The 25,931-nt window shown below is 72.3% G+C and overlaps 5 protein-coding genes across 10 annotated transcripts in view; 3 read left to right on the forward strand and 2 right to left on the reverse strand.

Moving 5' to 3' along the window:
- Positions 1 to 659, forward strand: part of CELSR2 (cadherin EGF LAG seven-pass G-type receptor 2) — a 25,432-nt gene extending 24,773 nt beyond the window's left edge. Inside the window, 1 exon segment of the mRNA XM_040535443.1 lies at positions 372 to 659. Within this exon segment, the coding sequence (XP_040391377.1) occupies positions 372 to 393 (22 nt within the window). The 3' untranslated portion in view covers positions 394 to 659.
- On the reverse strand, positions 621 to 3,413 carry PSRC1 (proline and serine rich coiled-coil 1). 2 transcript variants are annotated; one of them, XM_040535568.1, is made up of 8 exons: positions 3,331 to 3,413; positions 2,860 to 2,920; positions 2,687 to 2,744; positions 2,054 to 2,324; positions 1,779 to 1,935; positions 1,384 to 1,484; positions 1,281 to 1,311; positions 621 to 1,173 (listed from the first exon to the last, which is right to left on the reverse strand). In XM_040535568.1, the coding sequence occupies exons 2-8, from the start codon at positions 2,873 to 2,875 to the stop codon at positions 1,067 to 1,069; spliced, it is 741 nt and encodes a 246-aa protein (XP_040391502.1). In that variant the 5' UTR covers positions 2,876 to 2,920; positions 3,331 to 3,413; the 3' UTR covers positions 621 to 1,066. The 2 variants fall into 2 exon arrangements, with proteins under 2 accessions (XP_040391502.1, XP_040391501.1); XM_040535567.1 differs by having other exon boundaries at positions 1,281 to 1,484.
- Positions 3,414 to 3,564: 151 nt separating this feature from the next.
- PPIL1 (peptidylprolyl isomerase like 1) lies at positions 3,565 to 5,472 on the forward strand. The gene is made up of 4 exons (XM_040536126.1): positions 3,565 to 3,703; positions 4,233 to 4,387; positions 5,059 to 5,127; positions 5,226 to 5,472. The coding sequence occupies exons 1-4, from the start codon at positions 3,648 to 3,650 to the stop codon at positions 5,444 to 5,446; spliced, it is 501 nt and encodes a 166-aa protein (XP_040392060.1). The 5' UTR covers positions 3,565 to 3,647; the 3' UTR covers positions 5,447 to 5,472.
- Positions 5,473 to 7,790: 2,318 nt separating this feature from the next.
- Positions 7,791 to 17,102, forward strand: CPNE5 (copine 5). Of its 4 annotated transcripts, XM_040536055.1 has the most exons (21): positions 7,791 to 7,925; positions 9,482 to 9,522; positions 9,618 to 9,664; positions 10,301 to 10,404; positions 10,782 to 10,821; positions 10,957 to 11,033; positions 11,321 to 11,380; positions 11,497 to 11,560; positions 11,806 to 11,909; positions 12,162 to 12,266; positions 12,709 to 12,750; positions 12,832 to 12,907; positions 13,086 to 13,139; positions 13,205 to 13,266; positions 13,469 to 13,515; positions 13,614 to 13,795; positions 13,895 to 14,022; positions 14,121 to 14,223; positions 15,666 to 15,723; positions 16,120 to 16,193; positions 16,689 to 17,102. In XM_040536055.1, the coding sequence occupies exons 1-21, from the start codon at positions 7,843 to 7,845 to the stop codon at positions 16,878 to 16,880; spliced, it is 1,743 nt and encodes a 580-aa protein (XP_040391989.1). In that variant the 5' UTR covers positions 7,791 to 7,842; the 3' UTR covers positions 16,881 to 17,102. The 4 variants fall into 4 exon arrangements, with proteins under 4 accessions (XP_040391989.1, XP_040391991.1, XP_040391988.1 ...); XM_040536053.1 differs by lacking the exon at positions 7,791 to 7,925 and having other exon boundaries at positions 9,163 to 9,522; XM_040536057.1 differs by lacking the exons at positions 7,791 to 7,925; positions 15,666 to 15,723 and having other exon boundaries at positions 9,161 to 9,522; positions 16,689 to 16,858.
- Positions 17,103 to 18,265: 1,163 nt separating this feature from the next.
- SORT1 (sortilin 1) lies at positions 18,266 to 24,532 on the reverse strand. Of its 2 annotated transcripts, none has more exons than XM_040536051.1 (20): positions 24,433 to 24,532; positions 23,197 to 23,256; positions 23,003 to 23,076; positions 22,781 to 22,883; positions 22,493 to 22,657; positions 22,346 to 22,419; positions 22,183 to 22,232; positions 21,932 to 22,059; positions 21,659 to 21,803; positions 21,153 to 21,308; positions 20,923 to 21,029; positions 20,488 to 20,590; positions 20,249 to 20,417; positions 19,877 to 20,067; positions 19,599 to 19,788; positions 19,376 to 19,492; positions 19,168 to 19,276; positions 18,939 to 19,045; positions 18,607 to 18,730; positions 18,266 to 18,526 (listed from the first exon to the last, which is right to left on the reverse strand). In XM_040536051.1, the coding sequence occupies exons 3-20, from the start codon at positions 23,032 to 23,034 to the stop codon at positions 18,512 to 18,514; spliced, it is 2,085 nt and encodes a 694-aa protein (XP_040391985.1). In that variant the 5' UTR covers positions 23,035 to 23,076; positions 23,197 to 23,256; positions 24,433 to 24,532; the 3' UTR covers positions 18,266 to 18,511. The 2 variants fall into 2 exon arrangements, with proteins under 2 accessions (XP_040391985.1, XP_040391986.1); XM_040536052.1 differs by having other exon boundaries at positions 21,932 to 22,062.
- Positions 24,533 to 25,931: the final 1,399 nt, after the last annotated feature.

Consider the following 25,931-nt stretch of genomic DNA (forward strand, 5'->3'; position numbering starts at 1 on the left):
GCTCAGGGGCCTTTTGGGTGTCCATGGAGGGGGGGCACCTGCACTGGCCCCAGTCTTGGTGCCGGCTCTGTCCCCGCAGGTGGCAGCGGGGGGGGGGCTCGCACTAACCCTGCTCTTCTCTCCTCCCCCCCCCCCCGCCCAGATTTCTGTTTTTTAATTTTCTCCATTAACATGTGGGGGCTGGAGGGGGGGAGAGGGGGTGCTCCTGCACCCCCCACCCCCCCGCCACCCTCTCCCATCCCTTATCTGTCGGGGCGAGCGCCGGGTGCTGCGGGCGCGGTGGGCACCCCCGCTCCCGGCCCCCCCCGTGATCATGCATCTGTCTGTCTCGTTTTTATCCCCCCCCCCCCTCGTGCCCACCCCCCCGGCAGGAGCGACGAGACCTCCATTTAACGGGGACCCGGCGGGCACCACCCCTGCTCCAGGGACACCGGGGGGGTGGCACTGGGAGGGGGGGGGGCACGGAGTCGCACCCCCCCATTGCACTTTGGACCTTGCCCCACGCCCAGCAGGGGTTTGCCCCCCCATACACCTCGGGGGCCATGGGGCAGTTCCGCCGGCATGGGGTGCCCCCCCCCGGTGCCATGGGGCACCCCCAGGAATTGTCCACGGCACTGATGCCCGATGGAGGGTTTTATTTAAAAAATACATGAAAAATAGAAAAAAAAAAAGGATATACGGGGGCCCCTCACCGTGCCAACCCCCCCCAGGAGGGGGGTGGGGGGGGCACATGGCCGGGGGGGGTGCAGTCACCCCCTCCTCGGCTGTGCTGGGGCACGGGGGGGGGCAGGTCGGCGAGGGGGGGGCAGGTGTCTTGCCACCCCCCCCCCAGGGACGAGGCTCAGGCAGTGCCACCGGGGCGGGGGTGGCACCGGGTGCTGGACGCTGGGGGGGGTGAGGGACCCCTGGGTGCGTGGGGTGGGGGGGGGCCGGGGGGGTTTCCTACTGCTGGTGCAACCTTTTGTAATTAAAGCAAAATCCAACCTGAGCCTCTGCCTCCTCCTTTTGGGGGGGCACTGCTGCCCCCCTGCCCCGTGCCTCGGTTTCCCCGGGCGCCCCAACCCCGTCACCGCGGGGTGCTGCTGGCCGTCGTCTTCCGGGGTGGGCGCAGGCGGCTGCCGGGGGGGGCTGCTCTGCACCCTGAGCCAGCCCCCCCGGGGGCCGCCCCTGCACCTGGGGGGAGAGCAGGCATGGGGAAACTGAGGCACGGGGCGGCCCCACGCCATCGGGGGCCCAGAGGGGCCGTCCCCGTGTCCCTGGGGGGCAGCACCCAGCCTTACCTCTCGGTGCCGCCACGCTGGCCCGCGGGGGTCCCCTCCCGCCCGGCGCCGTCCCCAACGTCCCAGCCCGGCCGGGGGGCTTGGGGATGGCGCTGGGCGGGGGGGGGCGGCTGCTGGGGACAGGGACGGCAGCGGTGGTGGCCCTGGCGCGGGGTGCACGGGTCGGGGGGGCGGCAGCACCGCCACCCCTCGCCTTTGGCTGGCCTGGGAGAGATGGGGGGGTTGGGGGGGGACCCCACTGAGCCCCCAGCCCCTTTGGGTGTGCTGGTGTCCAGGGGGGGCTGGGGGTCCCTGCTCCCTGTCCCCATAGGATGGGTGACCCTAAGGGAGGGGTGTCCCCATGAGATGATAACCCACGGCGCAGGGGTCCCCACGGGTGTGGGGGTCCCCACAGTGCGGGGGTCCCCAGGGGACGACGCCCCAAGGCCGTGTCCCTGTGCCAAGGAGCTGCCCGTGCCCAAGTTGTCCCTGTCCCCCCCAGGCCCGTTACCCCGTTACCTGCCGTCCCTTTCCGGAGGGGCTCGGACTTGCCCCGCGCCGCAGCCCCTGCCCCACGCGGGGGGCACAGCCGGGGGGGGCCGCCCCGGCCAAGGGTCCCCCTGCCCCCAGGTGGGGGTCCCTTGGGTGCCGGTGGGGGGTGACAGCCGGGGGTGTCCTGGAAGCAAAGAGACGGTGGGGAGCGGGACGGGGGGATGGGGGGGGGGGGCGCAGCCCGCACCCCGTGCCCCCCATGACCCCGCACGTGTCCCCCCCCCCGCAGCGCCGCCACCTACCTGGCGGGCGGGGGGCACGGTGGGCAGCAGCGCCCGCACGGGGCTGTCCTTCACCACGAAGGTCTCGCGGCGGGGGCTGCGGGGGCTGCCCCCCCCCCCCTGCGGGCCGGGGGCCAGGGGGGGCAGGCGGCACTGCTGCAGCTGGGCCGCCAGCCGCGTGGCCTCGCGCACCATCTCCTCCAGCCGGGCCCCGCTCAGGGGGCTCCAGCGCCCGCCCGCGCCCCCCCCCGGGGGCTCCTCATCCTCCTCTTCCTCCTCCTCCTCCTCCCGGCTGCGGGGTGAAGGCCAGGCTCAGCCCCGCCCGGGAGCCCCGTGGCGGCCGGCGGTGACGCCGTCCCCCGGCGGGTGGCACGTCCCCGGAGCCCCTGGCGGGGGGGTGGCACGTCCCCGGTGCCCCCCAGCACCCCGGCCATAGGACGTCGCGCCCCCCAGGCGCCGTGTGGCACGTCCCCGTGTCCCCACGTGTCCCACACAGCCCCGGGGCCACGGCCGTGGGGTGGCGTGTGCCCTGCGCGGGGAGCCGCGTCCCCATGTCCCCCCGTGTCCCCCCATGTCCCCCTGTCCCCTGTGTCCCCCCGTGTCCCGGCCATGGGGGGGGGGGTGTCACGCGTGTCCCCCGCATCCCCACCTCACCTGTCGGAGGGGGACAGGGCGCCGAAGTCGAACCTCTCCTCGGTGATGAACCGGACGTCTGGGGGGGGGGACACGGGGGGGACACGGGGGGGACACGGGGGGAGCCGTCGGGGGGAGCCCTGGGGGGCCGGCTCCCCCCCCCCCCCCCCCCCCCCCGGGGACAGCTGCCCTACCTCGCTCCTCCGTCATCGCCTCCGGTCGGTGGGCGGCACCGGGCCGCGGCCCATGGGCGACCTGGGGGAACGGCGGTGACCCCCAGCCCCCCCCCCTCCCCCCGGTCCCGCCGGTCCCCCCCGTGCCCCCCCCGGCCCGGGCACGGCTCCCGCCGGGGACGGCTCGGCCGGCGCCGGGCACAATCGGGCTTTGTGCCGCGGGGACGGCACCGGGCGGCGCGGGGACGGGGCCCCGGGGGGCCCGGGGGGGCCGGGAGCCGAGCCCCGGGGGGGTCCCGGTCCCGCAGCCCCCCCACAAACCCCGGGGGTCCCAGCCCCGATAAGGGGGGTCCCAGCCCCGCAGCCCCAAGGCCCGGGGGCTCCCGGCCCAGCCCCGCCCCCCCACCCAGGGGTCCCGGCCCCCCCCCCGCCGCCGCCGCCGCCGCCCCGGGGGGTCCCGGCCCCCCTCGCCTCACCGCCCCCCCCGCTCACCGCCGCCCCCGGGTCCCGCTCGGCGCCGGCGAGGGGCGGGGCCTGCGCGAGGGGGCGGGGCGAGGGGCGGGGCCCGCGCCTTCGAATTCTCCCTCCCGTGACGTCACAATAGCGGCGGCCCGCCCGCGCCGCGCCGATTGGCCCCGCCTCCGCGCCGCGAGGATTGGCCACGCCCACCGCGCGGCTCGGCCCCGCCCCCGCGCCGCGCTCGCTCCCCATTGGCCGCCGGCGGGGGGGGGAGGGGGCGGCTCCCCGGAAGCGCGCGCGCGGCGGCGCGAGGGGGTCGCTTCCGGCGGCGGCGGCCCCGCGGCGGCAGCATGGCGGCCGTGCCGCCCGACTCCTGGCAGCCGCCCACCGTCACCATGGAGACCACGTAAGGGGCGGGGCCGCCTGGAGCGGGCACCGCCGGCACCGGGACCCGTCCCCCCGGGACCCCCCGCCCGGTACCGGGACCCCCCCCGCGTTCCCCCCCCGGTACCGGGAGCCCCCGGGATCCCCCCAGCACCGGGATCCCCCCGGGACCCCCCCCGGTACCGGGACCCCTCCGCGCCCTACCCAGTACCGGCACCCCCCGCTCGCAACCCCCCCCCCGGTTCCGGAGCCTCCCCCTGCCCCCCGCCCCCCGGTACCGGGCCCCCCCCCCGGGTCCCTCCCCCCGGTCCCACGGTCCCTTTGCGTGCCCTCCCCGCCCCCCCCCCCAGCACCGGGCCCTCCCCGGTGCTCCCCCCGGATACCGGCACCTCCGCCTCCACCCGCCCCCGGTACCGTCGTCCCCCCGCTCCCCCCCGGTACCGGGCCCTCCCCGGTGCCCCCCGTGCCGGCCGCGTTGTCCCCCCCGGGGCCGCTCAGCCCCCGGGGCCGGTGCCGGTGGCGGTGGCGGTGAGGGGTCCGTCCCGGCGCAGGATGGGGACCCTGGTGCTGGAGCTGTACTGGCGCCACGCGCCGCGCACCTGCAAGAACTTCGCCGAGCTGTGCCGCCGCGGGTACTACAACGGCACCCGCTTCCACCGCGTCATCAGGGACTTCATGGTGCAGGGCGGCGACCCCACCGGCACCGGTGAGCGCCGCCGGGACCCCCTGACGGGAACACCGGGACCCCCCCCCAGCCGCGGGGTGGGGACACCGGGAGCCCCCGAGGCCGTGCTGGGGACGCCAGGGCCCCCCCAGCCCTGTTAGGGGGACACCGGGACCGCCCCCCCAAGCCGCGGGGTGGGGACACCGGGACCCCCCCCAGCTCCCCAGTGGGACACCAGAGACCCCCCCCAGGCTCATGGTGGGAACGCTGGGGCCCCCCCAAGCCTGTGACGGGGACATGAGGGACTCCAAGCCCCATGACGAGGACGCTGGGCCCCCCCCCAGCCCCATGATGGGGACACCGGGAACCCCCAGCCCCATGAGGGGACACTGCCCCCCCCCAGCCCCATGAGGGAACATTGGGCCCCCCCCAGCCCCACAATGGGGACACCGAGACCCCCCCCATCTCCGTGCGGGGACACTACGCCCCCCCAGCCCCATGAAGGGGACACTCCCCCCCCTCCCCAGCCCTGTGACAGGGTCACTGCCCCCCCCATCCCCATGAGGGAACATTGGGCCCCCCCAGCCCCACAATGGGGACACCAGGAACCCCCAGCCCCATGAGGGGACACCGCCCCCCCCCCCAGCCCCACGATGGGGACACCGGGACCCCCGTGCCCCGGGGCGGGGGGGCTCTGACCACCGTGCCCGCAGGCCGCGGCGGGGCCTCCATCTACGGCAAGCAGTTTGAGGACGAGCTGCACCCCGAGCTGAAATTCACCGGTGAGAACCTCCCCCCCCCACCCCCCGCCCTTCGCCAAACCTGCCAAAAAAAAAAAAAAAAAGACCCAAACGGGGGCTTTTCCGGGGCTGTCCCGCAGGCGCCGGCGTCCTGGCCATGGCCAACGCGGGGCCGGACACCAACGGCAGCCAGTTCTTCCTGACGCTGGCGCCCGCGCAGTGGCTGGACGGGAAGCACACCATCTTCGGCCGCGTCTGCCAGGGCATCGGCGTCCTCAACCGCGTGGGCATGGTGGAGACGAGCGCCCAGGACCGGCCCCTGGACGACGTCAAGGTGCTGCGCGCCGTGCCCGCGGGCTGACGCGGGCAATAAAGGCGTGGAACGGCCCCGGCGTGCGGCGGGGGCGTCACTTGGGGGCACGGGGCTGGCACCGGGGGGACACTGATCTGGGGGGGGTCGCCTACAGGACACGGGGCTGGCACCGGGGGACACCCGTGGGGGACACTGATTTGGGGGGGTCACCCCTGGGGTGTGGAGGTGTCACCCGTGGGGGACTCTGATGTCATCTGGGGGGGGGTCACCTACAGGACGCGGAGCTGGCACCCAGGGGGACACTGATGGGGGGGGTCACCTACAGGGCAACCATGGGGGACACCAACTGGGGGGGTCACCCACGGGGTGTGGAGGTGCCACCCGTGGGGGACTCTGATGTCATCTGGGGGGGGGTGTCACCCACAGGACACGGAGGTGTCACCCGTGGGGGACTCTGATGTCATGTGTGGGGGGGGGTTGCCTACAGGACATGGAGCTGGCACCCGGGGGACACTGATATGGGATTGGGGGGGGTCACCTACAGGACGCCCATGGGGGACACTGATTGGGGGGGTCACCCGCAGGACACGGAGGTGTCACCCTTGGGGGACACTGGTGTCATCTGGGGGGGTGTCACCTGCAGGACATGGAGGTGTCACCCATGGAGGGTCACTGATGGGGGGTAGGTGTCACCTGCAGGACACGGAGGTGTCACCCGTGGAGGGTCACTGATGGGGGGGTCACCCACGGGGCATGGAGGTGCCACCTGTGGGTGCAGAGGTGTCACCCGTAAGGGGACACAGATATCACATGGGGACGTGGAGGCGCCACCTGAGGGCACAGAGGTGTCACCCGTGGGATGTGGAGTTGTCACCTCTGCAGACGTGGAGCTATCCCCCACGGACACAGGTGCCACCCATGTGCGTGGAGGTGTCACCCATGGGGACGCACCAGTGTCACCCGTGGGGCGTGGAGGTGTCACCCACGGGCACAGAGATGCCACCCGTGGGGACACGGAGATGTCAAACATGGACACGGAGATGTCACCCATAAGGACACGGCGATGTCACGCGTGGGGACACAGAGATGTCACCCATGGGCCCGGTACAGCTGACCAGTGCACCCAGTACAGCCCCACCATGGGGACTGGGGGGCACCCTGAGCACCGCAGGGCACTGGGCACGCTGGGAGGCACTGGGAGGCAGCAGGGCATGGGGGGACACTGGGGACATAGGGACACCGGGGGACATTGGGCCTGCAGGTGGTGGGGCTGGGGGGCACTGGGAGCACTGGGCCACAAAGCGGGTGCAGCAGGGGGGCACTGGGAGCACTGGGCCATACTGGGGATGTAGTAGAGTGGCACTGGGAGATAGTGGGGACACAATGAGGCGGCACTGGGAGATACTGGGTGCATGGCAGTGTGGCACTGGGAGCACTGGGCTGTACTGGGGACACAGCAGGACCGATCCCTGGGAGCACTGGGAGATACTGGGGGCACGGCAGGATACCACTGGGAGCACTGGGCCATACTGGGGGCACGGTGGGGTTGCACTGAGAGATGCTGGGGGTGCAGCAGAGCAGCACTGGGAGCACTGGGCCATACTGGGGATGCAGGAGGGTGGGACTGGGAGCACTGAGAGATACTGGGGGCACAGCAGAGCAGCACTGGGAGCACTGGGAGGCACCGGGTGCGTAGTGGGGCAGCACTGGGAGATACCGGGGGTGCAGCAGAGCGGCACTGGGAGCACTGGGCCATACTGGGGATGCAGCAGAGTGGCGCTGGGAGCACTGAGAGATGATTGCGCTGGGGCACAACAGGGCACCACTGGGAGCACTGGGCCGTACTGGGAGCACAGCGGGGTGGCACTGGGAGTTACTGGGGGCATATCAGAGCGGTTCTGGGAGCACTAGGAGACACTGGGGGCACAGTGGGGTGGCACTGGGAGATACTGGGGGTGCAGCAGAGCAGCACTGGGAGCACTGGGCCATACTGGGAGCATAGTGGGGCACCACTGGGAGACACTGGGGGCACAGTGGGGCGTTACGGGAAGATACTGGGGGCGCAACAGAGTGGCACTGGCAGCACTCGACCAAACTGGGAGCATAGCGGGGCACCACTGGGAGCACTGGGAGGCACTGGGGGCACAGTGGGGTGGCACTGGGAGATACCGGGGGCGCAGCAGAGCGGCACTGGGAGCACTGGGCCATACTGGGAGCACAGCGGGGGGGCACCGGGAGCCCCGCGCGATGCCGGGGGCGGCGCGGGGGCCGTACCGGGGCCGTACCGGGGCCGTACCGGGGCGGTCTCGCAGGAGGCTCCGGGGGCAGCCCCGGGGGCGGCGGCGCTGCGGCAGCGCGCGGTACCGGGAGCCCCGAGCCGCACCGGGGCAGCCCCGGGAGCAGCGCGGCGGCGGCGGCGGCCCCGGGCGGGGCGGAGCCGGGGCATGGCGGGCCTGGGAGCGCTGGAACCGGGCACCGGCACCGGCACCGTCCCGGCCACCAAGGTGGAGCTCACGGTGTCCTGCAGGTGGGGGAGCGGCACCGGGCGCGGGGCACCGGGGGCAGCGGGGGAGCGGGAGGCGGTTGGTGCCGCGCGGTGCTGGGAGGCACTGGGAGGCACTGGGGAGCGGGGGGGATCAGGGGGTGAACGGTACCGGGGGGACCTGGGGGCGGGGGGGGGCCCTGGGAGAGTCGGGGAGGATGCAGGAGGGGGGCACTGGGAGTACTGGGAGGCACTGGGGAGCCGGGGGGAGCACGGGGTGTACGGTGCTGCAGGAACCCAGTGGTTGCGGGGGTACTGGGAGGCACTGGGGGGCACTGGGAGAGCAGATGGCGCTGGGAAGCGCAGGGCACAGTGGGAGGCATGGGGGGGCACTGGGGGGCACTGGGAGAGCAGAGATGGCTGGGAAGCACGGGGCACTGGGGAGCACTGGGAAGCACTGGGGGGCACTGGGAGAGCAGATGGCGCTGGGAAGCACAGGGCACGGCGGGAGGCACTGGGAGGCACGGGGGTGTTATTGGGAGGCACGGGGGGGGGTTATTGGGAGTTATGGGGGGCACTGGGAGGCACTGGGGGCACTGGGAGGCAAAGGGGTGCAGGGCACTGGGTGAACTGGAGGGGCAGGGAGTGGGGGCTCTGGGGGTGTGCAGGAGGGGGGGGCCGTTCCACCCCATCCCCCTGAGCCTCCTCCTCTCCATCCTGCCCCCCTCTGGGGGGGGCTCCCCGCACAGGCCCCCCCCGTGCACCCCCCCCCGTGCCCGGTGCCTGCTGGGGCTTGCCGCCGCCTGTCACCCATCGCCTCGTGCCCCGGGACGCCCGGACCCCCCCGCACTGGCACCACGCTCACTGCCCAGGGGGGGCCTCACCGCCCCCTCCCTGCCTCAGGTCCCCCCCCCAGACCCCAGCCCTGAGCGAGGGCTGAGCCCCGCTGTGCTTTGGGACCCCCCTGGGACCCCCGCACCCCTTCAAGAGGGCTGGGGGCACGGGGTCGTGGTGCTGGGGGGGGTCCCCGGTGCAGCGCTGGGTGCCCCCCCCCGGCCGTGCTGCCCGCGGCCGCTCCGACCTATTTTCCTCCCACTCCATCGGGGACTGGAGAAACTCCCCGAGCCGCTGCTCCCTGCCGCAGCCCGGGCGTGCGCACCCCGGCACGTGGGTGTGCACCGACACACAGGGGTGTGCGCCCCGACACACGGGGGTGCGCCCCGACACGGGGCGGTGCGCCCTGACACATGGCTGTGCGCCCTGACACGTGGCCGTGTGCACCCTGATGTGTGGGTGTGCACACCCTGGCACGAGGGTGTGCACCCCAACACGCGGCCGTGTGCCCCCTGACATGCGGGTGTGCACCGACACATGGGTGTGCACCCCAAAACGTGGCTGTGCGCGCGCCCCAACGCACGGCCGTGCGCGCCCCGACACGCCGCCGTGTGCACCGACGCACGGCCGTGCACCCCGATGCACGGCCGTGCGCACCCCGACATGTGGGTGTGCACCGACACACGGCCGTGCACACCGGCGCACGGACACCCCCAGCGCGCCGTGCCCGTGCCTCAGTTCCCCACCGGCCCGGCCTCTCCCCGCAGGCAGCTCCTGGACAAGGACACCTTCTCCAAGTCCGACCCGCGTGAGTGGGGCCGGGAGCGGGGCCGGGGGTCCCGGGGGTCCCGGGGGGCTGGGGGGGGCCGGGGCCGCGCTGAGCGCTGCCGCCTCTGCCCCCAGTCTGCGTCCTCTACACCCAGGGCCTCGACACCAAGCAGTGGCGGGAGGTGAGCGTCCGGCCCTGCCCCGCTGCGCGGCCAATCAGCATGTCGGGGTGCAGCCGAACCGGCCAATCGGCATGTCGGGGTGCAGCCAAATCAACCAATCAGCATGTCGGGGTGCAGCCGAACCGGCCAATCAGCATGTCGGGGTGCTGCTGAACCAGCCAATCAGCATGTCGGGGTGCTGCCAAATCAACCAATCAGCATGTCGGGGTGGGTGTGCTGCTGAACCAACCAATCAGCATGTTGGGGTGCCAGCCAATCAGCATGTCGGGGTGCTGCCAAACTGGTCACTCAGCATGTTGGGGCGCTGGGCAGGCAGCCAATCAGCATGTTGGGGCGCTGGGCAGGCAGCCAATCAGGATGTTGGGGTGCCGGGCAGGCAGCCAATCAGCATGCTGGGGCGCTGGGCAGGCGGCCAAGCAGCGCTGCCGGCCCCGGGGAGGGGGTGCTCCCGCAGCCCCCGCTCCCGCCCCGCCGCCGCGTGCCCTGTAATTAGCCGCTGGTTAATTGAGGGGCTCCGGGCCGTAATGAGCGGGCGGGCCGGGCGGCACAGCCCCGCGCTGCCGCACAAAGGGGCACCTGGCCCCCCCCCCGGCCCCCCCGGCCCGCCTGGCCCCACGCCCGCGGCGCTGCCCCCAGTTCGGCCGCACCGAGGTCATCGACAACTCGCTGAACCCCGACTTCGTGCGCAAGTTCGTGCTCGACTACTTCTTCGAGGAGAAGCAGAACCTGCGCTTCGACCTGTGAGTGCCACGGCCCCACGGCCCCCCAGGCACCGGGCTGTGCTGCCACGGCTGAGCCAGGCGGGTGCTGGGGGCTGGTCCCATCCGGTCCCATCCCCAACCCCATCCCCAACCCCATCCCCAACCCCATCCCCATCCCCATCCCCATCCCCGTCCCCGTCCCCATTCCCCATCCCCATCCCTGTCCCCATTCCCCAACCCCATCCCCATCCCCGTCCCCCATCCCCATTCCCCATCCCCGTCCCCGTCCCCCATCCCCACGTGCCTCCTGTCCCACTCCCACTCCCATCCCTCTCCCATCTCAATCCCCATCTGTGTCCAGGCCCCATCCCCATCCCCGTCCCCATCCCCGCTGCCACGCTCCGTCCATCCCACAGGTACGATGTGGACTCCAAAAGCCCCGACCTCTCCAAGCATGTGAGTACGGCACCAGCCCCGTGGGGCTGCGGGGTACGGGGACAGGGACGATGGGATGGGATGGGGACGGGACAGGGACGGGGATGGGGATGGGGACGGGGTTGGGGACGCCGTGCTGACCCCAAACTCCCGCAGGACTTCCTGGGCCAGGCCTTCTGCACCCTCGGTGAGATCGTGGGCTCGGCCGGCAGCCGCCTGGAGAAGCCGCTGACGTGAGCGGGGCTGGGAGGTGCGGGGGGGCGGGGGGGGGGTCAGAGCGGGCTGGGTGCCCGGCGTCCCGCGGGTGACAGTGACGGTGATGGCGCCCGGGTCCTTATCTTGTGCCCTGGCGGTGTCTGGGATGGAGAGCAGAGCCCGGTGCAGATAGCGTGGCTCCGGGCTGCTCCCCCACAGGATGAGTGTGTCCCCCCCCCCCAGCCCTGCCTCAGTTTCCCCATGGGGTCTGGCTGGGCGCTGTTCTCCCCCCCCCCCCCCGTCACCGCGCTGCATGTCCCCGCAGGATGGGGACGGTCACCGCGCACCCCCGCGGCAAGAAGCCAGCTCCGGCCCTCTCCAACGGGTGAGCATTGGGGTGCCCCCCCCGGCTCCCCAGGCACACGGGTCACTGCTCCCCCCCCCCCCCATAGCAGGGACACCCGTGTCACCGTGTGCCCCCCCTCACCGCCGGTCCCACAGGGGCATCCCCGGGAAGAAGTGCGGCACCATCATCCTCCTCGCCGAGGAGCTGGGCAACTGCAGGGTGAGCGGCGGCCCCAGGGGTGTGTGTGGGGGGGGGGGGCAGTTTGGGGACCCCCCCCCCCCTCTTGTGCCACTTGGGTGAGTGGGGAGGCGGGGGGTGAGAGCCCCACGGCTGTGCCTGGGGCCTTCCTCCATGCTTCTGTGGGGTGAAGATGGGGGCCGGAGCCCCCCCACACCCTGGCTACTCCCGTCGGGACCCCAAGGCCCGCGGGGGGGGTCCGTGGCGGTGACACCCCCTCGCCCCAGGACGTGGCCACGCTGCAGTTCTGCGCCAACAAGCTGGACAAGAAGGATTTCTTCGGCAAGTCCGACCCCTTCATGGTCTTCTACCGGAGCAACGAGGACGGGACGTGAGCAGCCCCGAAACGCGGCCATTGGGGGGGGGGGGGGACACATGACAGGACACAGCCCTGCTGCCACCCGGGGAGGGGTGGGGGGTCACGGCCCCGAGGCTGGCACAGGACCCCCCGTGCATCCCAGTGGGGTGGGGGTGGCGCTGGGAGGGGGGGGGGGGGTGTCTCCAAGAGCCACCCCTGGGTGGTGGGTGGGGGGTCAGCCACCTGGGGGGGTGACCACCCTGTCCCCCCGCCCCGTCCCCGCAGCTTCACCATCTGCCACAAGACGGAGGTGGTGAGGAACACGCTGAACCCGGTCTGGCCGGCCTTCGCCATCCCCGTGCGCGCCCTCTGCAACGGCGACTACGACCGGTGAGCCCCGGGGCCTCGGCACCACGGGGCCGCCCCGCGCCCGCTCCCCCTCCTCCCGCCTCAGGCTCCCGGTCTGAGCAATGGGTCTGCGCCCCGGCCCCCCCACCCCCCACCCCCACCCCCGGCTCAGCCCCGGTGCCGGCTCCCGGTGAGCGGCGTCTCGGCGTCGCGCTGCCGCCGCCGGCTTGGCCCCGTGTCGGACGTTGCTGTGGCAACGGTGGATAAAAATATCCCACCGAAAACGGCCGAGGAGGAGGAGGAGGAGGAGGAGGAGGAAGGAGAAAAGGCCCACGGAGGCGTCAAAACAAACTCGCCGGGAGCGGGCGCTGGGGCTGTCCCTGCTGTCCCCGCTGCCACCCCCGGCGCGGGGCAGGGTGAGCGCGGGGCGCGTCTGCGGGTGCCAGCCGCGAACCCCCCCCCCCCCACCTCCCGTTCCTTGCAGGGCCATCAAGGTGGAGGTGTACGACTGGGACCGTGACGGCAGGTGAGCCGGGGGGGGTCCCTGGGGCCACCCGCCACGTCCCCGCGCCCCGGGTGACGGTGACCCCCCCACCCCACCCCGCAGCCACGACTTCATCGGCGAGTTCACCACCAGCTACCGGGAGCTGGCGCGGGGGCAGAGCCAGTTCAACGTCTACGAGGTGAGGAGGGGGACAGGGCGCGGGGGTGGGTGCTGTGGCACCGGGGTGCCCCCGCTGCACCCATGGGTGCTGCAGTCCCCGTGCTGCACCCTTGGGTGTCGCGGCCCTGGGATGCCCCCCTGGTGCGGGGCAGGCCCCCCCAGCCCAGCAGCGCCCCCCCCGGCCTCCCCTCTCGCAGGTGGTGAACCCGCGGAAGAAGATGAAGAAGAAGAAGTACCTGAACTCGGGGACGGTGAGGGCCGGGCGGGCGGGCGCGGGGTGCCGCCGCCGTCCTGCTCAGCCCGCTGTCCCTGGCAGGTGACGCTGCTGTCCTTCGCCGTGGAGTCCGACCACACCTTCCTGGACTACATCAGGGGCGGGTGAGCCTCAGCAGCCCCCCGTGAAATGGGCTCAGCGGGCAGCGGCGTCCCCAGAACCCAGTGGGGTGCCCAGAGCGGGTCCCTTGGGTCCCTCGTGAAACCTCGGCGCTGAGAGAGCGTGCTCTGAATGGGGGGGGGGGGTGGTGCACGGCCAGTCCTTGGGCCTCCCGCCAGCTCCTCAGAGCCGCTTTTCCCCTCCCAGGACCCAAATCAACTTCACGGTGGCCATCGACTTCACCGCGTCCAACGGTGAGCGGAGCCGCCGGCTGCTTCCCGGGGGCTCGTTACGGTGACACGTTTGGGTCGGGGGGCACAGGACCACGGGCTGATCCCCCCCCCCGGTGCAGGCAACCCCTCGCAGTCCACCTCGCTGCACTACCTGAGCCCCTACCAGCTCAACGCCTACACCATGGCGCTCAAGGCCGTGGGCGAGATCATCCAGGACTACGACAGTGACAAGATGTTCCCGGCGCTCGGCTTCGGCGCCAAGATCCCGCCGGACGGGCGCGTGTCCCACGAGTTCCCGCTGGTGAGGCTGAGTCTCGGGGCGCTGCTGGGGGGGGGGGGAGGGGGGGGAGGGGGGGGCCAGTGGTGGCGGCGGCCCCGTCACCCGGCGCCGTGCCCGCAGAACGGCGATGCGGCCAACCCCTCGTGCAGCGGCATCGAGGGCATCCTGGAGGCCTATCACCGGAGCCTGCGCAGCGTCCAGCTCTACGGCCCCACCAACTTCGCCCCCGTGGTCAACCACGTGGCCCGGTAAGGACGGGGACGTCCCTGCCCCGAGTCCCCCCCGGTGGTGGGGGTTGTGTCCGGCCCTCCCCCCCCCCGCCCCGTGCTCAGCAGCCGTCCCGCAGCTCGGCCGCGGCGGTGCCCGACGGCTCCCAGTACTTCGTGCTCCTCATCATCACCGACGGCGTCATCTCGGACATGGCGCAGACCAAGGAGGCCATCGTCAACGTGAGTCCTGCGCCGCGGGGCTGGGGGGGTGCGGTGCCCGGCTGGGTGCCTGGGGTGCCCCAAAACGCTGGGGTGCAGGGTGCAACTGGGTGCATGGGGGTGCCCCAAAACATTAGGGTGCAGCGTGAGGCTGGGTGCACGGGCTTGCTGCAAGGTGCAATGACCTGCTGGGGACAGGGGGTGCCCCGAAGCACCAGGGCGCACTCCCCACCGAGGGACACCCCAGGGTATTGGGGTGCAATGATCGGCCGGGCACAGGGGGTGCCCTGTGCTGGGGTGCTCCAACCAGGCAGACGCTCGGGGGGGCCCAGGATGCTGGTGCACAAAAAGGGGCTGGGGGTGCAGGGTGCAATAACCTAATAAATGAGCTTTTTCTGTCCTCTGCCCCCTCCTCCCACGCACCGGGCAGGAGGATTGGGTCCACGCTTCCCAGCAATTCGGCTGCTGGCCAGGGCAGGAGGGCGAGAAGCTTTTGTGCTTCTTGCTTGCCGCTTTTTAATATTTCGTGGCAGAGCCGCAGTGCGGGGGCGGCTGGGGGCAGCTCGGTGCCATCACCCGCGCTGGGGCTTGCTGGGGGCCCTCGGCCCCTGCCCTCCGGCTGCCAGCGCCGCGCCAGCCGGGCTGGGGGATGTGGCGCTGGCCCGGCAGCAGGCGCAGGGGGTGCGCAGGGCTCCGGCTGCCGTGGTTGTGCTGAGTTTGGGGCTGGAGGCTGGGGGTCCCGGGAGGATGAGGGGCTCCTGTCCCTGGTGCTTTGGTCGGTGGGGCCGGGGCTGGGATGTGCACGGGGCCCCGAGGCAGGATGCAGAGCGCAGGGGCGAGCACTGGATGCGCTCTGCGCCTCCGAGGTGGGATGCTCAGCGCGGCGCCCCCGCGGGATGCGCGTCACAGCACCCGCAGGGGACGCACAGAACAGCACCCACGCGGGATGCACAGAACGGCACCCACACGGGCTGCACGTCACAGCAGCCACGCGGGAGGCACAGGACGGCACCCACACGGGATGCACGTCGCAGGCCCGGGGCAGGCCGCACATCACGGCACCCACACCACGGCACCCACATCGCGGCACCGGGGCGGGGTGCATGGTGCCGGGCGCGGGACGCCCGTGGCGGCACCGAGCGCAGGTGTTGGCAGCGCCGGGCCCAGCGGGCGCGCAGACAAAGCGCCGCGAGCTTCCGCGCTCCCACGCCGAGCAGCAGCAGCACTCGGTGCCGGTGGGGGGGGGGGGGGGCGGGGGGGACACATGATGGGGAGCGATGTGGGGGCCCCGCGGGTGTCACGCGCCACTGCCTGCTGCCCCCCACACGGTCACCGCGGGCAAACACCCGGCACCCTGGGGACCGCGCGGTGCTGCTGGTGACAAGGGGGGGGGGGGGGGGGTGCAGCAGCATGCAATAAATCCGGTGCCTTCCCCCCCCCCCCCCAAACTCCGGGCCCGGCAGGCTGCCAAGCTCCCGATGTCCATCATCATCGTGGGGGTCGGACAGGCCGAGTTCGATGGTAAGGCTGTGCTGCAGGGCCTGCGGGGGGGGGGGGGGTGGCGGGGGGGGGGGGAGCTGCAGCTGCCTTTGGCCACGGGGGAAATCCGAGTTTAATTTTCTCCGGCTCAGCGTGGCGCGCCGCAGCCCGCAGCCGCTGATTATGAGCTGCGGCGCTCGTTATGGCTGGGTTCGCCTCCCTCGGGGGGGGGGGGGGAGGGGGGGCGGGGGGGGGCATGCCCAAAAGCTGAATTAAAGCTCTCCGAGGAGATCCCGCTGACGAACCGGCCCTGCCTGCGTGTGGTGTCAGCGGGAGATTGCCCCGGTGCCGCTGGGGGGGGGGGGGGGGGGGGGCCAGGGGCCGCTGGGGGGGCCCCGGTGCTGCTCACCCCCCCCCCCCCCCGCCTGTGCCCTGCAGCCATGGTGGAGCTGGACGGGGACGACATCCGCATCTCCTCCCGCGGGAAGGTGGCCGAGCGCGACATCGTGCAGGTAGCCCAGCACGGCATGGTGCAGCGTGACACCCCCCCACACCCCCCCACCCCGCCCCAGAGTCCCCCACTGGCCCCTGCTGTCCTGGGGGCCACTGGCCTGTCCCAGTATTGGGGGGGGGGGGGGGGGTGATGGGGATGATGGATGCGTGGGGATGGGGGATGGGGGGGGGCACAGTGGGACATGGGGGTGGCACTTGGGCTTGGGGGGGGGGGGCACAGCGGGATGCGGGGTGGGCTGGGATTTGGGGATGCGCTGGGGCATGAGGGCGAGGCAGAAGGACGGGGAGCTGGGGGGGGGTGCACGCTGGGACACGGGGACGTGCTGGGGACACTTTGGGACAGCGCGGTGCCCCGGGACATGGGGACACACGGGGGCCTGGGGGTGCTCGGGGAGGTAGGGCTGCACTGGGCCGTGGGGGTGCTCCAGGACCTTGGGGGGGGAGGGGGGGGGCGTGTGCGCCATGGGGCCGTGCCTGATGCCCCCCCCCCCCAGTTTGTCCCCTTCCGCGACTACATCGACCGCACGGGGAACCAGGTGCTGAGCATGGCGCGCCTGGCCAAGGACGTGCTGGCCGAGATCCCCGACCAGTTCATCTCCTACATGAAGGCGCGCGGCATCAAGCCCCAGCCCGCGCCCCCCAGCCCAGACCCCCCCGGCCCCCCGCTGCCGCCCCCCCGGCCCTGACGGCTCCCGGCCCCGCTGTGTCCCCGAGGACCCCGCTCCGGCCCCGGTGACGGGTGGGGACGTGGCCAGAGCCCCCCCCCCCCCCCGTCCTCAGCCGAGGGATAAATCACTGCCAGGCACCCCCGGTCCCTCCCTGCCCCACAGAAACTGGATTTGGGGGGGGGGGATTGGCCACATCCTGCACCCCCCCCCCCCAAGGACCCTGACCCATGAGAGCTGGGGGGGGGGGGGGAGAAGGGGGAGCCCCCCACTGCTCACAGGGAGCCTTTGGGGCGCCCCCTGTGTCCCGTCCCCCCAACCCCAGGGGCCACCCATGTCGTCCCCCCCCGACCCCAGGTCACCCACCCTTTATCCTCGCATTGAGGGCCGGGGGGGGTCCCTACATCTCCCCCCCCCCCCCCCCAGTCATTTTTCTACGTGCATGGACGTGTCGTGTGCCTGTGAGCTGGGTCGTGGTGCGTTGCCTTAAACTGCAATAAATTTCGGTCTTTTTAATCAGCTGACAGCAGCCCCCACCCCTGCCAGCAAGAGGTGCCCCCCCCCCGTGCCCCCCCCGTGCCCTCCCCCCCAACACAGATCAGGTCACACACGGTCCGTTTTGGCTTTATTTCTAATAACCCAAATATTGCAAATATACAGAAAAATGCCAGTACAAAGTTATTACACATCCAGGTTTATTTACAGGGCTCTACACAGGCCTCGCCCCCCCCCCCCAAACCAACCCCCCCCACGGCCAGGGGCTGGGGGTGGGCGGGGGGCTATGGCTTCTCGGGGGGGGGGGGGGGGGGGCACACGCTGCCCCCGTCACGGCGCTGCTGAAGCACATGCAAGCGGCCTGGCTGCGCCCCCCCACCCCACCCTGCACCCTGGCCGGGGGGGGGTGGGGGGGCACGGAGAGCCCCAGGACCCCCGGGGGGGCATTTCCAGTGTAAGGAGACTGTGACAGTGCTGGGACCAAAACCTGGCGGGGTAAAAGCTGGGGGGGGGGGGAGCAAGGACCGAGCCCCCCCCCTCGGCCCCTTGTTAAAAGAGCTTCAAGCCTGAATTCATTATTGCTGCATTTCCCTCGGCCAAGGGCAGCCTGGGGGGGGGCCAGGCTGGGATGTGCCTCCCCCGGCAGCGTGGGCAGCCCGGGGGTATTGCTTTGGAGAAGGGGGGGGGAAGCCCCTGGCCCCCACCTCCCTGCCGGTGTCCCCCCTGCACTGCTGCACGGCCCAGCCTGAGGGGCCCGACCCCGGCTGGGGGGGGGCTGCTCGGGGGGGGGCACACCCCCAGGTGGTGCTGGCTGTAAGGGGGGCTGGGAGGGGCCTGGGAGGGGCCTGGGGGGCTGCTCCCCGCTGGGGAACGGCTCGCAGGTGGAGGACCCCCGGGGGGGGGGGGGCCTTGAAGAAACTCGTGGAAAAAGGAAAAAGGGGGAAAAAAAAAAAAAAAAAAGCGCCAAGAAACCAAAACCACAAAAGCAAAACAAAAATAAAAAACAAAACAAAACAAAACAAAACAGACCCCACCAGCCAGAAAGAAACCTTAAAGCAGCATTAACTCAGCCCCCCCGCGTGCCCCCCCAGCAGCGAAGCCCCCCCGGGCCCTGCCCGCCGTGGGGGGGGCAGCTCGGCACCGTCCCGTCCCCGCCGCTACTCCAGCAGGTCCTGGGGGGAGAAGGGCAGCGTCAGCCATGGACACCCCCATGGGAAGGGGGGGCCTTGGAGGGGGGGGAGGGGGTACTCACCTCATCCGAGTCGTCGTGGTACCCCCCCTTGCGGGGGGGCGAGCTGGGGTCCGTCCCCTCCGTCCCCTCGGCGCCGCTGGCCTCGGCGTGCTGCCGCAGCACGGAGTAGCGATGGACCAGGAACCTGGGGGGGGGGGTCACAGCACGGGGGGGCTGTGGGCAGCACGTGGCCCCCCCCCCCCCCAGGGACAGGGACACCCCCCTCCTGCTACGGGGTGGGGGGGCAGCAGCAGCAAGAAGCGCCCCGGAGCACGAAGGGGACCCCCCCCCACACCCCCCGGTAGGTGGGGACCCTGTCCCCGGGGGCGCCCCGTGGGCCGGGGGGGGCTCACCTGCCCCCGCAGACATATTTCTTGACGAGCAGCACCCCGACCACGGCGGTGACGAGCAGCACGGCCACCACGGCCAGGACGATGGGCACGGAGCTGGGGGACGCCGCCTGCAGGGGCAAGGACGGGGCTGGGGTGGGGCGGCAGCGCCTCCCCAAAGCGGGGGGGGGGGGGGGGGCACCAGGCCGGTGGCACCCATGGGTGGCGGTGGCCACGTCCGTGTGTCACCCACCAGCTGGCTGGGGCTCAGCAGGGTGCTGGTGCACTTCTTCTTCATGTCCGTCTCCTCCCGGCTGGGGCTCTCCCCCCCTGCGCACTTGTCCCCGGGGATCTTGCGGTACCTGGGGGGGGGGGGGCGACGCAGGATGAGCCCCGGGGACCCCCCCCCGTGCCCCCCGGCTGCTCTGGGGCCGGGGCGGGGGAACGGGCCGGGGCCGTACCCGCTGGTCCGCAGCAGCTCGCGGCGGCCGTAGAGGCAGAACTCCAGGTCGTGGCCCTTCAGCTCCGGCTGCTCCACGCACACCGACTGGTTCTCGGGGCGGTAATACCCGAAATCGCTGCGGGCGGGGGGGGGGGGAGCGCGGCTCAGCACCCCCCCCCGGGACCCCCGGCACCGGGACACGGAGGGGCAGGGAGGGGGCGCGACGCGGGGCCGGGGGCTACCAGAGGAAATCCTGCAGGGTGCAGGGGCAGACGGACGGCTGCGTGGTCACGGCGTAGTCGCGGCCGTTCTGGCACACCGAGGACTTGCGCAGGCGCCGGTACTGCTCCTTGTAGCCCAGTATGCAGCCGTCACTGGGGTCGCTGGGATCGCTGGAGTGCGCCAGCCAGATGGTGTAGTCCTTGTCCTCGCCTGCCGGGCACAGGGCTCAGCACCCGCGGGTGGCACCGCCGCCACCCCCCCAGGGCCCGGGGGTGTCCCCGTCCCCCCCGGCACTCACAGCTCCGGCTCAGCAGCTGGCTGAAGTCGATGGTGTAGGAGACCCACTTGCGGGACAAGAAGTTCCCCCGAAAGCCCCAGATGCTGACGTTCATGGAGCGGGCGCCGGGCTCGGACGCCAGCCCGGTGAAGAAAATGGGGTCCTTGGAGAAGGTGTACTTGTACCAGCACTGCCCCTCGTCCGTGGAGAACCTGGCACGCAGGGGACGCTTGGGGACCGGAGCCACCGCGGGGCGACCCGCAGCCACCTCGCGCCGCCGGGACCCGCGGCGGTGCCCAAACGTGGGCCACCGCCCGCCCTGGAGGCGCCTCCCCGGCACGCCCCGCTGTCACACGGGGACCCCCCAGCCCCCGGCGCCCCCGCAGCACGCACTCGATGACGTTGACGGGCTGGCTGGTGTGCTCGATGGCCACGATGAGGCCACCCGAGTCGAGGATGGCGTAGTGGTGGGGCCCCTCCAGCATCCGCGCCCACGTGTAGCCCCCGTCGTCCGAGATGTAGACGTCGGGGCTCATCACCGAGATGGCCCCCCCCACGCTCCCTGCCAAACCGGGGCAGCGTGAGCGGGGCGCGGGGACCCTCGCCCGCCCGTCCCCGTCCCCGCGCGGTACCGTGGGCGATGACGATGCCGACGGCGTTGGGCTCGGACAGCGGCACCATGGGCACGTTCAGCTTCTGGGAGATGCTGTAGGACGCGTGGATGTGGAGGCTGCACTGCAAGCGCAAGCACCGAGCCCGTCCAGGAGCCGCCGGGACGGGTCCTTCGCCTCGGGCGGCAGCGGGACCCCCGGCCTGCTGGGGGACGCCCAGCACCCCCACGGTGCAGCCCCAGCCCCCAGGCAGGGGCTGCAGGATCGGTCCCTGCCCTCCCGCGTCCTCGTGCCCCCAAGCCCCCCCGGCACCGCGCGCGGCCGCCAGCCCTGCCCAGGGCAGAGCCCCCGCTCGCAGCAGGGGTTTATGGCCGAAGCCCCCCCGCAGGGGAGGGACACGGAGCCCGGGCACCGCGTGGGCACCAGCCCCTAGCTGGGGACAAGGGACAGAGCCACCTCCTCCTTGTTCCTCGCCGTGGAGTCGCAGGTGGTGTTTTTCGGCTTCCTCAGCGGCACCCACTCCCCGCCGCGGTCAAAAGTGATCACGGACTGGATGGAGTTGTCTGGTGGGGGCAGGGGGAGATGGCAGGGCTGGGGGGACACCGAGCGCGGCCCCACGGAGCCACCGCCAGCCCCCAGGCCCCCAGTGCCCCCACCCCAGTGGGGCGTCACCGCCGCGTCCTCACCTTCGGAGAGGACGCTGGTGATGTAGATGCCCCGCAGCGAGGTGACGTTGGTGAAGTCGGTCTCCCCGCCGGTGGTGGTGTAGAGGTGCCGCTCCAGGGACTTGGAGTACACCACGCCCCGGTCGTCGGAGGTGTAGATGGTGCCGTAGCCCGTGTCTGGAGAGGGAACGGGGCAGAGGTAACGGGGGCTCCCCGGGCACCGACCCGGCTCCGCGCAGGAAGGGGAACCGAGGGCGAGGAGAAGCTCCCGTGCCCCAGAGCGTGGCCACACTCCCCGCACACCGCAAAGAGGAACAAGGTTCCTTGCACCCGCTGCCTGCTAATTAGCAACGTCTTAATGAGAAATTCCTTCCTCAAAGGCACAGCCCTGCCCAGGCCGGCCAGCGGAGCTGGAGAGCCCCACACTTCGGAGCGGAGCCGGCTTTTAGTTCACGTTGCTGCTGCTGGGATGTCCCCAGCCACCCGCAGATCGTCCCAGCTCCGTCCCCGTCCCCGTCCCCGCTCACCGCCCGGCTCGTCCACGTGCATGAAGACCAGGTCCTCGTTGGCGGCCAGGATGGAGTAGAACTGCTCGTGGCCGACCGAGGGCAGCTGCGCCATGCTCCAGGTCTCGCCCTGGTCCAGCGAGACGTGAATGCGCCTCGTGGTGCCCTGCGGAGCCAAAGCACCCTCAGCCCTGCTCCCCTCGCGTGGCAGCAGGGACAGAGGGGACGCGGAGGAGCTGCTGGTAGCGACGGGCCACTGGTGCCCTGGGATGCGGGGGGGGGGGGGACAGCCACCTTCTCTGTCATGACGGAGGCGAAAAGGAAGCGGCCGCCCAGCCCGAAGGAGTAGATCTTGGTGCCGATGACCTTGAAGGTTTTGCCGAAGTCGGAGGTTTTCTTCAGCTCCAGTAACCCAAGATCAGCTTCTTAAGAAGAAGGGACGGGGGGTTAACGCTGCTGGAGCCCAGCGGCCCCCCAGGGGCTCCGTCACCCATCCCCGCAGCTGCCCCCGCGTCCCTGCAGCGCCCCAGGCAGGCAGTACTCACTGCAGGAGTTGTTCAGGTAGGTGGTGAAGAAGATGGTGTTGTCCGCGCCCCTGGGAAGAGACGGGGATGAGAGCGCGGGCGGGACGCGGCGCACGGGGGGTGCCGCAGCACACGGCGGTGCCGCGGCGCTTCCCGGCGCGGGGGGTGCCGAGCGGCCGCTCACCACTTGGCCAGGCAGACGGCTTTGTGGATCTGCTCCCACTTCTCCCCGAAGTCCCTGGAGACCCAGAGGCCGTTCTGCAAGAGACGCCCGAAGCTCACCACCAGCCCCGGCGCCTGGCAGCAGCCCCGCGCGGGCTCCGGCCCTTACGTCGGTGCTGAGGGCCAGCAGGCAGTCGGAGCTCTGCGGGTGGTAGGCGATCTGCACCAGCGGGTGGAAGGGCAGCTCCGTCTGCACGAAGTTCTTGGCGAAGTCGGACGAGCGGAAGATGCGGCCGCCGCGGCTGCCGCCGGACACGTCGCCCGTCAGGATGACCTGGGGGGCACAAGGGGGGCTCAGCCCCAGGCCCGGGGACGCTCACCAGAAACGCCGCCGAGAGCCTCCGAGGCCAGGGCACGGGGCTGCCGGGGGGCCCGGCTCGCCGCCCCCTCCGCTCACCTTCCCCGAATTGTCGGGTCCGATGGCCATGCCGAACTCGGTGCGGATGAAGGTGTTGTTGATGAGGTGGGTGATGTCCTTGAAGGTCTTCCCGTAGTCCTCGCTGCAAGGGGGAGCGCGGCCGCGCCGTGAGCACCGCCGGGGGCCCTCGGGCAGGGGGGTCACCGTGCCGCCATGTGCGGCAACCCCAAAATATCTGGGGGAGGGGTTGGGGGGGCTCACCTGCGGTAGAGCTTGGACTGGCCGAAGCTCATGATCACCAGGGGCACCTGGAACGTGGTCAGGACGAGGATGACCTGGCAGGGAGCAGCGGGCAGGGCTCAGCGCCGGCACCACTGGCAGCCCCCAACCCGGGACACGGGGCCCGGCACCCCCAGGCCCCCCGGGCGGCCCCCGGGGCTCTCGGCCCATCTTACCCCCGTGCTGTCGCCCACCCAGGACAGGGACACGGAGCCGCTGAGGTCGTCGAAGACGCACTGAGGGAGGAGAAGGGAGAACCGTCCCTCAGCCGGCGCGGGGACCGAGGCCGCCTGCCTCGAGGCCGCGTCACGGGGCTGGGGACAGGGGCACGCGGCCGCCTCGGTGCCACTCGGCTGTCCCCAGCCCCAGCGGTGGGTCGGGCTGGGGACGCGGGGAGCGGGTGGCTTTGGGGACGCGGGGCGCGGGCTGTGCCAGCGGCGCAGGGAAGCCCTGCCCAGGAAGGGGAGGAAATGAGGCCACCACCGCCGCTGTCCCCATTGCCCAAGCCGCGCCCGCGCCAGCCTGTGCCACCCTGTCCCCTCCCCGCGAGGCGGGGAGGTAAAAAGGGTGGGGGGAAAGGGGGAAGAAATGGAAACGGGGCGCCGGGCGGCACGCAGCGGCGGATGGGGGGAGGCGGGTGGCCGAGCGGGGACCCCCGCCCGTGCCCGCGGCCGGGGGACGTGGCGGGGGCGGTTCGGCCGCGGCACCCCGGCAGCGCGCTGGGGACACCGGGGACACGCGGCACCGCCTGCGCCCCACGTCCCAGCGCAGCCGGGTGCCAATTAGCGGCAATTAGCGACCGGCCCGGCCGGCGGAACGGGCGCACCCTGCAGCGGGCGGTGGCGGGGACCCGGGGGTGACCGAGGTTGGTGGCACCGCCGGACCCTGCGCCGCGGGGACAGGGCGCTCTGTCCGTCCGTCCGTCTGTCCGTGTGTCCGTCCGTCTGTCCTGACCGGGCAGGACGGGGCCGCTGCCAGCCCCCAGCCCCCAGCCCGTCTGTCCCATCGCGTCTGCTCCCCTGCCCCCCCCCGGTGTAAGGGGGTGTCCGTCCGTCCGTCCGTCCGTCCCTGCCCGCGCTGGGGGTGCCCCTGTGCCGGTACGGCGCCTGTCCGTCCGTCCGTCCGTCCGTCCTAGCGCCACTGACTACCGGCCTGCGCCGGAGAGGCCGGGCGGGGAGGCGCTGCCCGTCCGTCCGTCCGTCTGTCCCGGCGGGGCGGGCGGAGGGAGGGTCAGCCCGTCCGTCCGTCCGTCCGTCCGCCTGTCCGCCCGCTGTCAAGGCGGGGGGGGCGAAGCCGACTGTCCCCGGCCCGTCCGCCCCCAGCCGCCGGGACACCCGTCCGTCCGTCCGTCCCTCCGTCCGTCCGTCCGTCCGTCCCTCCGTCCCTCCGCCCGCCCCGCCCGCCGCGCTCACCGGGTGCGTGTTGTTGCCCAGGGCGGCCGGGACGCCCCGCAGGCCGCCGCAGGCCTCGCCGCCCGCCGCCGCCGCCTGCCCGCCGCCGGGGCCCGCCCGCAGCCCCGCGGCCGCCGCCGCCGCCGCCGCCAGCGCCAGCGCCAGCCCCAGCGCCGCCCCGCGCGGGCCCATGGCGACTCCGGCCGCCGCCGCCGCCCCGCGCCCGCACCCGCCGCGCCCCGCCCCCGCGCCCGCCCCGCACGCCCCCATTGGCCGCCGCCGCGCCGCGCCCCGCCCCCGCGCCGCGCCCCCCCGAGGCGATTGGCCGACTCGGCCGTCGCTCTCCGCCGCGGCCCGCCCTCCGCCGGACGGAGCTCGCGCGCCTCGCGATTCGCCGCCCCCCGCGTCAGTCAGCGCCCGCCTCCTCCCGCCACTGGCCAACGGCCGTAGCACGATGGGCGCGAGCCCGCCCCCTTCCCTCCTGACCCCGGGCTCTAATCCACCTAGCGACAGCGCTCTGATTGGCGGCGCCGGGGGGGGCGGCGGAGCGATTTTCTGATTGGCCGAGGCGGCAGGTAGCGGGGGGGGAGGGGGAGCTCCGGCGGGTTTGGGGCGGAACCGCGGGGTTTGGGGCAAAAGGGCCGGGGTTGGGACACGGCTTCTGGTTTGGGGGCATACCGCCGGGTTTTGGGGGCATACCCCTCGGCTTTGGGGCATAAACCCAGGTTTTGGGGCGTAACCCCGTGGTTTGGGGCATAAACCCGAGTTTTGGGGCATAACCCTCGGTTTGGAGCCATAGTCCCAGCTGCTGGGGCAAAGCCCGGGGTTTTGAGACATAGCCCCAGGTTTTGGGACGTAACTTCCGAGTTTGGGGCACAAGGGCCGGGATTGGGGCAAAACCCCAGGTGTGGGGAAATAAACCCCAGGTGTGGGGAAATAAACCCCAGGTGTGGGGAAATAAAACCCAAGTGTTGCGAAATAACCCCAGGTTTGGGGAAATAACCCCAGGTTCTGAGGCATGACCCCACGGCATGACGTCACACCCAACTTATGACATCGCGCCTGCTGTGTGACATCACACCCGATTTATGACGTCACACCCGGCTTACGACATCACACTTGACCCACGACATCACACCTGACCCATGACGTCACACCCGCCGTATGACATCACACCTGCCCCCGTGGCATCACCCCGCAGGAGCCCCCCCGTGCCCGGCTCCATCGGCGCGGCCGCGGCGGGGCCCAGGAGCTGCCCGGCCCGGCGCTCGCGTTGCCCTTTGCCATTCGCAGAACTGGAACCCGCGTTTTCCTGCCGCGTCATCCCTCTGTTGTGTTTTTTTTCCCGCCCTGAAAAAAGGCTTTTCCAGAGCTCGCTGGGGGAAAGCTGTGAGGAGAGCCCCGGGGGCGCCCGGCTGGGACGCGGCTGCAGCCCCTCGCCCGTCTCAGCGGGGCCCAGAGCCCGGATTGCCACGGAGCAGCCCCCGCGGAGCCAGCAGCCGTGTGACGAGGGCAGGGCA

This window comes from Cygnus olor, chromosome 24 (genome assembly GCF_009769625.2).
Source record: "Cygnus olor isolate bCygOlo1 chromosome 24, bCygOlo1.pri.v2, whole genome shotgun sequence".
Taxonomy (NCBI): domain Eukaryota; kingdom Metazoa; phylum Chordata; class Aves; order Anseriformes; family Anatidae; genus Cygnus; species Cygnus olor.

What these genes read in the sequence shown, in the direction of transcription:
- PSRC1 (XM_040535567.1), bottom strand. An exon ending in GCCCTGTCCCCCTCCGACAG is followed by an intron (nt 2,325 to 2,686) that starts GTGAGGTGGGGA and finishes TTCACCCCGCAG; the next exon opens with CCGGGAGGAGGAGGAGGAGG. An exon ending in CAGCGTGGCGGCACCGAGAG is followed by an intron (nt 1,174 to 1,280) that starts GTAAGGCTGGGT and finishes CTCTCCCCCCAG; the next exon opens with GTGCAGGGGCGGCCCCCGGG.
- PPIL1 (XM_040536126.1), top strand. Translation starts at nt 3,648, where the DNA reads ATGGCGGCCGTGCCGCCCGACTCCTGGCAGCCGCCCACCGTCACCATG. An exon ending in ACCGTCACCATGGAGACCAC is followed by an intron (nt 3,704 to 4,232) that starts GTAAGGGGCGGG and finishes GTCCCGGCGCAG; the next exon opens with GATGGGGACCCTGGTGCTGG. An exon ending in CGGCGACCCCACCGGCACCG is followed by an intron (nt 4,388 to 5,058) that starts GTGAGCGCCGCC and finishes CCGTGCCCGCAG; the next exon opens with GCCGCGGCGGGGCCTCCATC.
- CPNE5 (XM_040536053.1), top strand. Translation starts at nt 9,252, where the DNA reads ATGGGTGTGCACCCCAAAACGTGGCTGTGCGCGCGCCCCAACGCACGG. An exon ending in CGGAGCAACGAGGACGGGAC is followed by an intron (nt 11,910 to 12,161) that starts GTGAGCAGCCCC and finishes CCGTCCCCGCAG; the next exon opens with CTTCACCATCTGCCACAAGA. An exon ending in TGCAACGGCGACTACGACCG is followed by an intron (nt 12,267 to 12,708) that starts GTGAGCCCCGGG and finishes CGTTCCTTGCAG; the next exon opens with GGCCATCAAGGTGGAGGTGT.
- SORT1 (XM_040536052.1), bottom strand. Translation starts at nt 23,034, where the DNA reads ATGAGCTTCGGCCAGTCCAAGCTCTACCGCAG. An exon ending in CACCAGCGTCCTCTCCGAAG is followed by an intron (nt 21,030 to 21,152) that starts GTGAGGACGCGG and finishes TGCCCCCACCAG; the next exon opens with ACAACTCCATCCAGTCCGTG. An exon ending in TGCTGAGCCCCAGCCAGCTG is followed by an intron (nt 19,046 to 19,167) that starts GTGGGTGACACA and finishes TTGCCCCTGCAG; the next exon opens with GCGGCGTCCCCCAGCTCCGT.